Source organism: Oryzias latipes, chromosome 14, assembly GCF_053564925.1.
Source record: "Oryzias latipes strain Hd-rR chromosome 14, Olatipes_Hd-rR_3.1".
In the NCBI taxonomy this organism is placed as follows: Eukaryota; Metazoa; Chordata; class Actinopteri; order Beloniformes; family Adrianichthyidae; genus Oryzias; species Oryzias latipes.
Genome location: NC_136250.1, coordinates 31,319,068 through 31,332,500, shown reverse-complemented (window position 1 = coordinate 31,332,500; position 13,433 = coordinate 31,319,068). Strand labels below are relative to the sequence as shown.

General features: G+C 51.7%; 1 protein-coding gene across 2 annotated transcripts in view; it reads left to right on the top strand.

Annotated features, from left to right (window-relative positions):
• Nucleotides 1–13,433, top strand: part of wwc1 (WW and C2 domain containing 1) — a 32,599-nt gene that overhangs the window by 642 nt on the left and 18,524 nt on the right. For both annotated transcript variants that reach the window (XM_078930899.1, XM_078930900.1), the window contains one exon: nt 1–248. This exon is cut by the window's left edge. In XM_078930899.1, the coding sequence (XP_078787025.1) occupies nt 130–248 (119 nt within the window). In that variant the 5' untranslated portion in view covers nt 1–129. The remainder of the gene's footprint in view (nt 249–13,433) is intronic.

Sequence of the window (13,433 nt, the reverse complement as noted above, 5' to 3'; positions counted from 1 at the left end):
GTTATGGATTGTTGGCATGCCCTAAGCCGGAGGTTCTGGGAGCCGGTGGTGGTGAAGAGCAGAGAACGGAGCTCCTCATCGTCATGATTCCGCGCGCTGAGGAGGTCGCTGCATGGAGACTCGCCTGACATGCCGAGGAAGGAGTTGCCGCTACCGGACGGGTGGGAGGAGGCCAGAGACTTCGATGGCAAAGTTTACTACATCGACCACATCCACCACTGCACCAGCTGGATCGACCCCCGAGACAGGTAGGGGCGCGTGAGCACAGGTGCTGCTGACCTCTGACCCGGGGCCAGTAGCGCCTCCGCAGGGGATGTGAGGGAACAGCAGGGGGCTGATGGGAGTCCAGCTGGCGGGGGCCGATCCAGCAGACGTGCAGGGACCTGCTTGCAGGTGCTGATGCTCCTGGAGGACGGCTGTCCCAGCTGGGACTGGTTGATGGACCCTGCAGAACCATCGTTGCTCACTAACGGGTCACTTTAGACAGCAGTTTAGGTCGGTCATTCCCTGAAACCGATCCTTGGTACCAGAGAGAACCGGGCACGTTTCAGCACGTTAGGTCTGGTCCTGGTTTTGGTGTGATCCAGGTCTGATCCAACTCTGGTCCTGTTTTTGGTCTGATCCAACTCTGGTCCGGGTTTTGGTCTGATCCAACTCTGGTCCTGGTTTTGGTGTGATCCAACTCTGGTCCTGGTTTTGGTGTGATCCAGGTCTGATCCAACTCTGGTCCTGGTTTTGGTCTGATCCAGGTCGGCTCTAACTCTGGTCCTGGTTTTGGTCTGATCCAGGTCGGCTCTAACTCTGGTCCTGGTTTTGGTCTGATCCAGGTCGGCTCTAACTCTGGTCCTGGTTTTGGTCTGATCCAGGTCTGATCCAACTCTGGTCCTGGTTTTGGTCTGTTCCAACTTTGGTCCTGGTTTTGGTCTGATCCAACTTTGGTCCTGGTTTTGGTCTGATCCAACTCTGGTCCTGGTTTTGGTCTGATCCAACTCTGGTCCTGGTTTTGGTGTGATCCAGGTCTGATCCAACTCTGGTCCTGTTTTTGGTCTGATCCAACTCTGGTCCGGGTTTTGGTCTGATCCAACTCTGGTCCTGGTTTTGGTGTGATCCAACTCTGGTCCTGGTTTTGGTGTGATCCAGGTCTGATCCAACTCTGGTCCTGGTTTTGGTGTGATCCAACTCTGGTCTTGGTTTTGGTCTGATCCAACTCTGGTCCTGGTTTTGGTGTGATCCAGGTCGGCTGTAACTCTGGTCCTGGTTTTGGTGTGATCCAGGTCTGATCCAACTCTGGTCCTGGTTTTGGTCTGATCCAGGTCTGATCCAACTCTGGTCCTGGTTTTGGTGTGATCCAACTCTGGTCTTGGTTTTGGTCTGATCCAACTCTGGTCCTGGTTTTGGTCTGATCCAGGTCTGATCCAACTCTGGTCCTGGTTTTGGTCTGTTCCAACTTTGGTCCTGGTTTTGGTCTGATCCAACTTTGGTCCTGGTTTTGGTCTGATCCAACTCTGGTCCTGGTTTTGGTCTGATCCAACTCTGGTCCTGGTTTTGGTGTGATCCAGGTCTGATCCAACTCTGGTCCTGTTTTTGATCTGATCCAACTCTGGTCCGGGTTTTGGTCTGATCCAACTCTGGTCCTGGTTTTGGTGTGATCCAACTCTGGTCCTGGTTTTGGTGTGATCCAGGTCTGATCCAACTCTGGTCCTGGTTTTGGTGTGATCCAACTCTGGTCTTGGTTTTGGTCTGATCCAACTCTGGTCCTGGTTTTGGTGTGATCCAGGTCGGCTGTAACTCTGGTCCTGGTTTTGGTGTGATCCAGGTCTGATCCAACTCTGGTCCTGGTTTTGGTGTGATCCAGGTCTGATCCAACTCTGGTCCTGGTTTTGGTGTGATCCAGGTCTGATCCAACTCTGGTCTTGGTTTTGGTCTGATCCAACTCTGGTCCTGGTTTTGGTGTGATCCAGGTCGGCTGTAACTCTGGTCCTGGTTTTGGTGTGATCCAGGTCTGATCCAACTCTGGTCCTGGTTTTGGTCTGATCCAACTCTGTTCCTGGTTTTGGTCTGATCCAGGTCTGATCCAACTTGGTCCTGGTTTTGGTCTGATCCAACTCTGGTCCTGGTTTTGGTCTGATCCAGGTCGGCTCTAACTCTGGTCCTGGTTTTGGTCTGATCCAGGTCTGATCCAACTCTGGTCCTGGTTTTGGTCTGATCCAACTCTGGTCCTGGTTTTGGTCTGATCCAGGTCTGATCCAACTCTGGTCCTGTTTTTAGTCTGATCCAACTCTGGTCCTGGTTTTGGTCCGATCCAACTCTGGTCCTGGTTTTGGTCTGATCCAACTCTGGTCCTGGTTTTGGTCTGATCCAGGTCGGCTCTAACTCTGGTCCTGGTTTTGGTCTGATCCAGGTCGGCTCTAACTCTGGTCCTGGTTTTGGTCTGATCCAGGTCTGATCCAACTCTGGTCCTGGTTTTGGTCTGTTCCAACTTTGGTCCTGGTTTTGGTCTGATCCAACTTTGGTCCTGGTTTTGGTCTGATCCAACTCTGGTCCTGGTTTTGGTCTGATCCAACTCTGGTCCTGGTTTTGGTGTGATCCAGGTCTGATCCAACTCTGGTCCTGTTTTTGGTCTGATCCAACTCTGGTCCGGGTTTTGGTCTGATCCAACTCTGGTCCTGGTTTTGGTGTGATCCAACTCTGGTCCTGGTTTTGGTGTGATCCAGGTCTGATCCAACTCTGGTCCTGGTTTTGGTGTGATCCAACTCTGGTCTTGGTTTTGGTCTGATCCAACTCTGGTCCTGGTTTTGGTGTGATCCAGGTCGGCTGTAACTCTGGTCCTGGTTTTGGTGTGATCCAGGTCTGATCCAACTCTGGTCCTGGTTTTGGTCTGATCCAGGTCTGATCCAACTCTGGTCCTGGTTTTGGTGTGATCCAACTCTGGTCTTGGTTTTGGTCTGATCCAACTCTGGTCCTGGTTTTGGTCTGATCCAGGTCTGATCCAACTCTGGTCCTGGTTTTGGTCTGTTCCAACTTTGGTCCTGGTTTTGGTCTGATCCAACTTTGGTCCTGGTTTTGGTCTGATCCAACTCTGGTCCTGGTTTTGGTCTGATCCAACTCTGGTCCTGGTTTTGGTGTGATCCAGGTCTGATCCAACTCTGGTCCTGTTTTTGATCTGATCCAACTCTGGTCCGGGTTTTGGTCTGATCCAACTCTGGTCCTGGTTTTGGTGTGATCCAACTCTGGTCCTGGTTTTGGTGTGATCCAGGTCTGATCCAACTCTGGTCCTGGTTTTGGTGTGATCCAACTCTGGTCTTGGTTTTGGTCTGATCCAACTCTGGTCCTGGTTTTGGTGTGATCCAGGTCGGCTGTAACTCTGGTCCTGGTTTTGGTGTGATCCAGGTCTGATCCAACTCTGGTCCTGGTTTTGGTGTGATCCAGGTCTGATCCAACTCTGGTCCTGGTTTTGGTGTGATCCAGGTCTGATCCAACTCTGGTCTTGGTTTTGGTCTGATCCAACTCTGGTCCTGGTTTTGGTGTGATCCAGGTCGGCTGTAACTCTGGTCCTGGTTTTGGTGTGATCCAGGTCTGATCCAACTCTGGTCCTGGTTTTGGTCTGATCCAACTCTGTTCCTGGTTTTGGTCTGATCCAGGTCTGATCCAACTTGGTCCTGGTTTTGGTCTAATCCAACTCTGGTCCTGGTTTTGGTCTGATCCAGGTCGGCTCTAACTCTGGTCCTGGTTTTGGTCTGATCCAGGTCTGATCCAACTCTGGTCCTGGTTTTGGTCTGATCCAACTCTGGTCCTGGTTTTGGTCTGATCCAGGTCTGATCCAACTCTGGTCCTGTTTTTAGTCTGATCCAACTCTGGTCCTGGTTTTGGTCCGATCCAACTCTGGTCCTGGTTTTGGTCTGATCCAACTCTGGTCCTGGTTTTGGTGTGATCCAACTCTGGTCCTGGTTTTGGTGTGATCCAGGTCGGCTGTAACTCTGGTCCTGGTTTTGGTGTGATCCAGGTCTGATCCAACTCTGGTCCTGGTTTTAGTCTGATCCAACTCTGGTCCTGGTTTTGGTCTGATCCAACTCTGGTCCTGGTTTTGGTGTGATCCAGGTCTGATCCAACTCTGGTCCTGGTTTTGGTCTGATCCAACTCTGGTCCTGGTTTTGGTCTGATCCAACTCTGGTCCTGGTTTTGGTCTGATCCAACTCTGGTCCTGGTTTTGGTCTGATCCAACTCTGGTCCTGATTTTGATCTGACCCAGGTCGGCTCTAACTCTGGTCCTGGTTTTGGTCTGATCCAACTCTGGTCCTGGTTTTGGTCTGATCCAGGTCTGATCCAACTCTGGTCCTGGTTTTGGTCTGATCCAACTCTGGTCCTGGTTTTGGTCTGATCCAGGTCTGATCCAACTCTGGTCCTGGTTTTGGTCTAATCCAACTCTGGTCCTGGTTTTGGTCTGATCCAACTCTGGTCCTGGTTTTGGTGTGATCCAGGTCTGATCCAACTCTGGTCCTGGTTTTGGTCTGATCCAACTCTGGTCCTGTTTTTAGTCTGATCCAACTCTGGTCCTGTTTTTAGTCTGATCCAACTCTGGTCCTGGTTTTGGTCTGATCCAACTCTGGTCCTGGTTTTGGTCTGATCCAACTCTGGTCCTGGTTTTGGTCTGATCCAACTCTGGTCCTGGTTTTGATCTGACCCAGGTCGGCTCTAACTCTGGTCCTGGTTTTGGTCTGATCCAGGTCTGATCCAACTCTGGTCCTGGTTTTGGTCTAATCCAACTCTGGTCCTGGTTTTGGTCTGATCCAGGTTTGATCCAACTTGGTCCTGGTTTTGGTCTGATCTAACTCTGGTCCTGGTTTTGGTCTGATCCAACTCTGGTCCTGGTTTTGGTCTGATCCAGGTCTGATCCAACTCTGGTCCTGGTTTTGGTCTGATCCAACTCTGGTCCTGGTTTTGGTGTGATCCAACTCTGGTCCTGGTTTTGGTGTGATCCAGGTCTGATCCAACTCTGGTCCTGGTTTTGGTGTGATCCAACTCTGGTCTTGGTTTTGGTCTGATCCAACTCTGGTCCTGGTTTTGGTGTGATCCAGGTCGGCTGTAACTCTGGTCCTGGTTTTGGTGTGATCCAGGTCTGATCCAACTCTGGTCCTGGTTTTGGTGTGATCCAGGTCTGATCCAACTCTGGTCCTGGTTTTGGTGTGATCCAGGTCTGATCCAACTCTGGTCTTGGTTTTGGTCTGATCCAACTCTGGTCCTGGTTTTGGTGTGATCCAGGTCGGCTGTAACTCTGGTCCTGGTTTTGGTGTGATCCAGGTCTGATCCAACTCTGGTCCTGGTTTTGGTCTTATCCAACTCTGTTCCTGGTTTTGGTCTGATCCAGGTCTGATCCAACTTGGTCCTGGTTTTGGTCTGATCCAACTCTGGTCCTGGTTTTGGTCTGATCCAGGTCGGCTCTAACTCTGGTCCTGGTTTTGGTCTGATCCAGGTCTGATCCAACTCTGGTCCTGGTTTTGGTCTGATCCAACTCTGGTCCTGGTTTTGGTCTGATCCAGGTCGGCTCTAACTCTGGTCCTGGTTTTGGTCTGATCCAGGTCTGATCCAACTCTGGTCCTGGTTTTGGTCTGATCCAACTCTGGTCCTGGTTTTGGTCTGATCCAGGTCTGATCCAACTCTGGTCCTGTTTTTAGTCTGATCCAACTCTGGTCCTGGTTTTGGTCCGATCCAACTCTGGTCCTGGTTTTGGTCTGATCCAACTCTGGTCCTGGTTTTGGTGTGATCCAACTCTGGTCCTGGTTTTGGTGTGATCCAGGTCGGCTGTAACTCTGGTCCTGGTTTTGGTGTGATCCAGGTCTGATCCAACTCTGGTCCTGGTTTTAGTCTGATCCAACTCTGGTCCTGGTTTTGGTCTGATCCAACTCTGGTCCTGGTTTTGGTGTGATCCAGGTCTGATCCAACTCTGGTCCTGGTTTTGGTCTGATCCAACTCTGGTCCTGGTTTTGGTCTGATCCAACTCTGGTCCTGGTTTTGGTCTGATCCAACTCTGGTCCTGGTTTTGGTCTGATCCAACTCTGGTCCTGATTTTGATCTGACCCAGGTCGGCTCTAACTCTGGTCCTGGTTTTGGTCTGATCCAACTCTGGTCCTGGTTTTGGTCTGATCCAGGTCTGATCCAACTCTGGTCCTGGTTTTGGTCTGATCCAACTCTGGTCCTGGTTTTGGTCTGATCCAGGTCTGATCCAACTCTGGTCCTGGTTTTGGTCTAATCCAACTCTGGTCCTGGTTTTGGTCTGATCCAACTCTGGTCCTGGTTTTGGTGTGATCCAGGTCTGATCCAACTCTGGTCCTGGTTTTGGTCTGATCCAACTCTGGTCTTGGTTTTGGTCTGATCCAACTCTGGTCCTGGTTTTGGTGTGATCCAGGTCGGCTGTAACTCTGGTCCTGGTTTTGGTGTGATCCAGGTCTGATCCAACTCTGGTCCTGGTTTTGGTGTGATCCAGGTCTGATCCAACTCTGGTCCTGGTTTTGGTGTGATCCAGGTCTGATCCAACTCTGGTCTTGGTTTTGGTCTGATCCAACTCTGGTCCTGGTTTTGGTGTGATCCAGGTCGGCTGTAACTCTGGTCCTGGTTTTGGTGTGATCCAGGTCTGATCCAACTCTGGTCCTGGTTTTGGTCTTATCCAACTCTGTTCCTGGTTTTGGTCTGATCCAGGTCTGATCCAACTTGGTCCTGGTTTTGGTCTGATCCAACTCTGGTCCTGGTTTTGGTCTGATCCAGGTCGGCTCTAACTCTGGTCCTGGTTTTGGTCTGATCCAGGTCTGATCCAACTCTGGTCCTGGTTTTGGTCTGATCCAACTCTGGTCCTGGTTTTGGTCTGATCCAGGTCTGATCCAACTCTGGTCCTGTTTTTAGTCTGATCCAACTCTGGTCCTGGTTTTGGTCCGATCCAACTCTGGTCCTGGTTTTGGTCTGATCCAACTCTGGTCCTGGTTTTGGTCTGATCCAGGTCGGCTCTAACTCTGGTCCTGGTTTTGGTCTGATCCAGGTCGGCTCTAACTCTGGTCCTGGTTTTGGTCTGATCCAGGTCTGATCCAACTCTGGTCCTGGTTTTGGTCTGTTCCAACTTTGGTCCTGGTTTTGGTCTGATCCAACTTTGGTCCTGGTTTTGGTCTGATCCAACTCTGGTCCTGGTTTTGGTCTGATCCAACTCTGGTCCTGGTTTTGGTGTGATCCAGGTCTGATCCAACTCTGGTCCTGTTTTTGGTCTGATCCAACTCTGGTCCGGGTTTTGGTCTGATCCAACTCTGGTCCTGGTTTTGGTGTGATCCAACTCTGGTCCTGGTTTTGGTGTGATCCAGGTCTGATCCAACTCTGGTCCTGGTTTTGGTGTGATCCAACTCTGGTCTTGGTTTTGGTCTGATCCAACTCTGGTCCTGGTTTTGGTGTGATCCAGGTCGGCTGTAACTCTGGTCCTGGTTTTGGTGTGATCCAGGTCTGATCCAACTCTGGTCCTGGTTTTGGTCTGATCCAGGTCTGATCCAACTCTGGTCCTGGTTTTGGTGTGATCCAACTCTGGTCTTGGTTTTGGTCTGATCCAACTCTGGTCCTGGTTTTGGTCTGATCCAGGTCTGATCCAACTCTGGTCCTGGTTTTGGTCTGTTCCAACTTTGGTCCTGGTTTTGGTCTGATCCAACTTTGGTCCTGGTTTTGGTCTGATCCAACTCTGGTCCTGGTTTTGGTCTGATCCAACTCTGGTCCTGGTTTTGGTGTGATCCAGGTCTGATCCAACTCTGGTCCTGTTTTTGATCTGATCCAACTCTGGTCCGGGTTTTGGTCTGATCCAACTCTGGTCCTGGTTTTGGTGTGATCCAACTCTGGTCCTGGTTTTGGTGTGATCCAACTCTGGTCCGGGTTTTGGTCTGATCCAACTCTGGTCCTGGTTTTGGTGTGATCCAACTCTGGTCCTGGTTTTGGTGTGATCCAGGTCTGATCCAACTCTGGTCCTGGTTTTGGTGTGATCCAACTCTGGTCTTGGTTTTGGTCTGATCCAACTCTGGTCCTGGTTTTGGTGTGATCCAGGTCGGCTGTAACTCTGGTCCTGGTTTTGGTGTGATCCAGGTCTGATCCAACTCTGGTCCTGGTTTTGGTCTGATCCAGGTCTGATCCAACTCTGGTCCTGGTTTTGGTGTGATCCAACTCTGGTCTTGGTTTTGGTCTGATCCAACTCTGGTCCTGGTTTTGGTCTGATCCAGGTCTGATCCAACTCTGGTCCTGGTTTTGGTCTGTTCCAACTTTGGTCCTGGTTTTGGTCTGATCCAACTCTGGTCCTGGTTTTGGTCTGATCCAACTCTGGTCCTGGTTTTGGTGTGATCCAGGTCTGATCCAACTCTGGTCCTGTTTTTGGTCTGATCCAACTCTGGTCCGGGTTTTGGTCTGATCCAACTCTGGTCCTGGTTTTGGTGTGATCCAACTCTGGTCCTGGTTTTGGTGTGATCCAGGTCTGATCCAACTCTGGTCCTGGTTTTGGTGTGATCCAACTCTGGTCTTGGTTTTGGTCTGATCCAACTCTGGTCCTGGTTTTGGTGTGATCCAGGTCGGCTGTAACTCTGGTCCTGGTTTTGGTGTGATCCAGGTCTGATCCAACTCTGGTCCTGGTTTTGGTCTGATCCAGGTCTGATCCAACTCTGGTCCTGGTTTTGGTGTGATCCAGGTCTGATCCAACTCTGGTCTTGGTTTTGGTCTGATCCAACTCTGGTCCTGGTTTTGGTGTGATCCAGGTCGGCTGTAACTCTGGTCCTGGTTTTGGTGTGATCCAGGTCTGATCCAACTCTGGTCCTGGTTTTGGTCTGATCCAACTCTGTTCCTGGTTTTGGTCTGATCCAGGTCTGATCCAACTTGGTCCTGGTTTTGGTCTAATCCAACTCTGGTCCTGGTTTTGGTCTGATCCAGGTCGGCTCTAACTCTGGTCCTGGTTTTGGTCTGATCCAGGTCTGATCCAACTCTGGTCCTGGTTTTGGTCTGATCCAACTCTGGTCCTGGTTTTGGTCTGATCCAGGTCTGATCCAACTCTGGTCCTGTTTTTAGTCTGATCCAACTCTGGTCCTGGTTTTGGTCCGATCCAACTCTGGTCCTGGTTTTGGTCTGATCCAACTCTGGTCCTGGTTTTGGTGTGATCCAACTCTGGTCCTGGTTTTGGTGTGATCCAGGTCGGCTGTAACTCTGGTCCTGGTTTTGGTGTGATCCAGGTCTGATCCAACTCTGGTCCTGGTTTTAGTCTGATCCAACTCTGGTCCTGGTTTTGGTCTGATCCAACTCTGGTCCTGGTTTTGGTGTGATCCAGGTCTGATCCAACTCTGGTCCTGGTTTTGGTCTGATCCAACTCTGGTCCTGGTTTTGGTCTGATCCAACTCTGGTCCTGGTTTTGGTCTGATCCAACTCTGGTCCTGGTTTTGGTCTGATCCAACTCTGGTCCTGATTTTGATCTGACCCAGGTCGGCTCTAACTCTGGTCCTGGTTTTGGTCTGATCCAACTCTGGTCCTGGTTTTGGTCTGATCCAGGTCTGATCCAACTCTGGTCCTGGTTTTGGTCTGATCCAACTCTGGTCCTGGTTTTGGTCTGATCCAGGTCTGATCCAACTCTGGTCCTGGTTTTGGTCTAATCCAACTCTGGTCCTGGTTTTGGTCTGATCCAACTCTGGTCCTGGTTTTGGTGTGATCCAGGTCTGATCCAACTCTGGTCCTGGTTTTGGTCTGATCCAACTCTGGTCCTGTTTTTAGTCTGATCCAACTCTGGTCCTGTTTTTAGTCTGATCCAACTCTGGTCCTGGTTTTGGTCTGATCCAACTCTGGTCCTGGTTTTGGTCTGATCCAACTCTGGTCCTGGTTTTGGTCTGATCCAACTCTGGTCCTGGTTTTGATCTGACCCAGGTCGGCTCTAACTCTGGTCCTGGTTTTGGTCTGATCCAGGTCTGATCCAACTCTGGTCCTGGTTTTGGTCTAATCCAACTCTGGTCCTGGTTTTGGTCTGATCCAGGTTTGATCCAACTTGGTCCTGGTTTTGGTCTGATCTAACTCTGGTCCTGGTTTTGGTCTGATCCAACTCTGGTCCTGGTTTTGGTCTGATCCAGGTCTGATCCAACTCTGGTCCTGGTTTTGGTCTGATCCAACTCTGGTCCTGTTTTTAGTCTGATCCAACTCTGGTCCTGGTTTTGGTCTGATCCAACTCTGGTCCTGGTTTTGGTCTGATCCAACTCTGGTCCTGGTTTTGATCTGACCCAGGTCGGCTCTAACTCTGGTCCTGGTTTTGGTCTGATCCAGGTCTGATCCAACTCTGGTCCTGGTTTTGGTCTAATCCAACTCTGGTCCTGGTTTTGGTCTAATCCAACTCTGGTCCTGGTTTTGGTCTGATCCAGGTTTGATCCAACTTGGTCCTGGTTTTGGTCTGATCTAACTCTGGTCCTGGTTTTGGTCTGATCCAACTCTGGTCCTGGTTTTGGTCTGATCCAGGTCTGATCCAACTCTGGTCCTGGTTTTGGTCTGATCCAACTCTGGTCCTGTTTTTAGTCTGATCCAACTCTGGTCCTGGTTTTGGTCTGATCCAACTCTGGTCCTGGTTTTGGTCTGATCCAACTCTGGTCCTGGTTTTGATCTGACCCAGGTCGGCTCTAACTCTGGTCCTGGTTTTGGTCTGATCCAGGTCTGATCCAACTCTGGTCCTGGTTTTGGTCTAATCCAACTCTGGTCCTGGTTTTGGTCTGATCCAGGTTTGATCCAACTTGGTCCTGGTTTTGGTCTGATCTAACTCTGGTCCTGGTTTTGATCTGACCCAGGTTCTTCGTCCTGTTGGGTTCTCACATTGTCTAAGCACGACTTACCCCCCCCATGCAGTGGGGGGCGGTACGCCATCTTTTTATTGGTTTACCATCAAGCAGAGAAGAAGCACAGAAGCTCCGCCTCCTGCTTTCAAACACTGTTTTCATAGTTTTCTGTCAGTGTTGTTCAGATGTTTGAATAAAAAAACGTCTTTGTTTCTTCTTCAGAATCGGGTCTTTAAACAGAACTTAAGCTTCATCCAAGTCGGCACAGACTTGGTGCCAAATCGATGAAGTCTTTTCCTGGATCGGTGAGAACCGAACCACAGAGCGGTCTGGATGTTTGGGATCCTCGATGCTGGAAGACAGAGGAGCTCATGAACCTCAGACGGGTTCATCTCCTGAATGGAGCCTCATCTGTGAGGAAGATGCGTTCCTCGCTGGACGTTTTGACCTTCGCTTCAGTCGCCGTCCAGAACTGCTTCCAGTCTGAGACGCAGCTCAGAGCATCAGGAGCTTTGGGTGGGAGGGTTTCCAGACGGGGGTTCTGCTTCATCATGAGTGGACGTGGGTTCATCTGTGGACTTAAAAAGCATTGTTCACAGAACAGGGCTGCAGGTTCTTCACCTGAGAAAACCCAGAAACAGCTAGCTTAAAGGAAAGCGGTGTGGATTTTCTGTTCTGTAGGTAACGACTCATTTGAAGGTCATTTCCCCCAAAAACAGCGCATTCCTGAAACACGCCACACGAGCCGCCCTCGCCGCTGAAGCTCCATTCATCCCAAATCCCTTTCAGCGCCTGCCAAAGTGCAGCGGGTCAAAGTGCAGCGCCAGGCCCCCCGAGCTGTGAACTGGATCAGAACAGAGGCCGGGCCCCTCACTGCTGTCGCTTTTTAATACCTAACCGGCCCCCCAGGACTGACGCATGAGAGTTTGCAGGAATGTGTTTGTGTGCTGACGTTTCTGTCTTGGTCTCACTGACCCAACGAGTGTTGGTTCACAGAAACCGGGCTCGGCCAGAAGAATCTGTGGTCTGGATCGGCCTGAACTCTCACTCGCACCCCCCCACGTATCAATGCCCAGACGGCCTTTCAATTTTTAAACAGCCTTAGCTGCTTTCTCTCCTTTCACCTCATGATTCCTGCACCGAGGCAAACGTGTCTTCAAACCAGCAGCATGTCGTCCCAGAACCTCCTGCTGTTCTCCAGACCCAACAAGCCCTGAAGACGGGTCGGTAGTATTTGTGCCTGAAAGTGGGACCACCAGTTCTCTGTAGGGACCTGTCAGGGTGGGGGTGATGATGTTTCTACAAAAACCTACAAAAAACCGTTTCTGCTGTGAAACGGCTGCTATCGGAGGGGGCGGAGCCAAACCTGTGAGGAGGTAAACAATGTGGCGTTCCAGTCCAGGACCAGATGCTTTGAATTCCTGCAGCTGTCAGGTGCAGCCCCTCCCATCACTGTCCCATGTGAGGAATGCAGCAGGGCGGCTCACCTTTGTTACCTGCAGCTTTTCAGTGACATTTGGATGCTTCTGTGGCGGCGCCGAGCTCTCGGCCCGTTTGTGGGTCATGCTGCAGAATGCTGACCGGCTTACAGCAGAAGAAACAAAGTGCATTCAAAGTGGCTGTAAACGCCTCCACCTATCTGCCGCTGACGCATTTCAGGCACGCCGTCAGGCAGAAGGAATGTGGTCGTCCTGATAGCAGGGCCGTAACGCGCTGAAGGCGGGCCGCTTTATCCTCACGCCGCCTTTTATTCTGCTGCTTTGGTGCTGGAGGTCCGTTTGAGGATCGGTGATCTGTGAATGGTTACCACTCTGACTCACAGTTTAGCTATTTAACCCTCCACCCCCCCTCTGGAATGAGGCTGATGTTGGGTTAATGTACATATGGTCCGTGTTTATCCACCTTCACATTTCTCCAACAGAGAAACAATGCATTTGGCAAAATTCTAAGCGTGGCAATGCAGCTGCGGCGGCTGCAGCAGATGCGGCGGCTGCTGCAGATGAGGCGGTTGCAGCAGATGCGGCGGCTGCTGCAGATGCAGTGGCGGTTGCAGCAGATGCAGTGGCGGTTGCAGCAGATGCGGCGGCTGCTGCAGATGCGGCGGCTGCTGCAGATGAGGCGGTTGCAGCAGATGCGGCGGCTGCTGCAGATGCAGTGGCGGTTGCAGCAGATGCAGTGGCGGTTGCAGCAGATGCAGTGGCGGTTGCAGCAGATGCAGTGGCGGTTGCAGCAGATGCGGCGGCTGCAGCAGATGCGGCGGCTGCAGCAGATGCGGCGGCTGCAGCAGATGCGGCGGCTGCTGCAGATGAGGCGGTTGCAGCAGATGCGGCGGCTTCTGCAGATGAGGCGGTTGCAGCAGATGCGGCGGCTGCTGCAGATGCAGTGGCGGTTGCAGCAGATGCAGTGGCGGTTGCAGCAGATGCGGCGGCTGCTGCAGATGCAGTGGCGGTTGCAGCAGATGCGGCGGCTGCTGCAGATGCGGCGGCTGCTGCAGATGAGGCGGTTGCAGCAGATGCGGCGGCTGCTGCAGATGCAGTGGCGGTTGCAGCAGATGCAGTGGCGGTTGCAGCAGACGCAGTGGCGGTTGCAGCAGATGCAGTGGCGGTTGCAGCAGATGCGGCGGCTGCAGCAGAT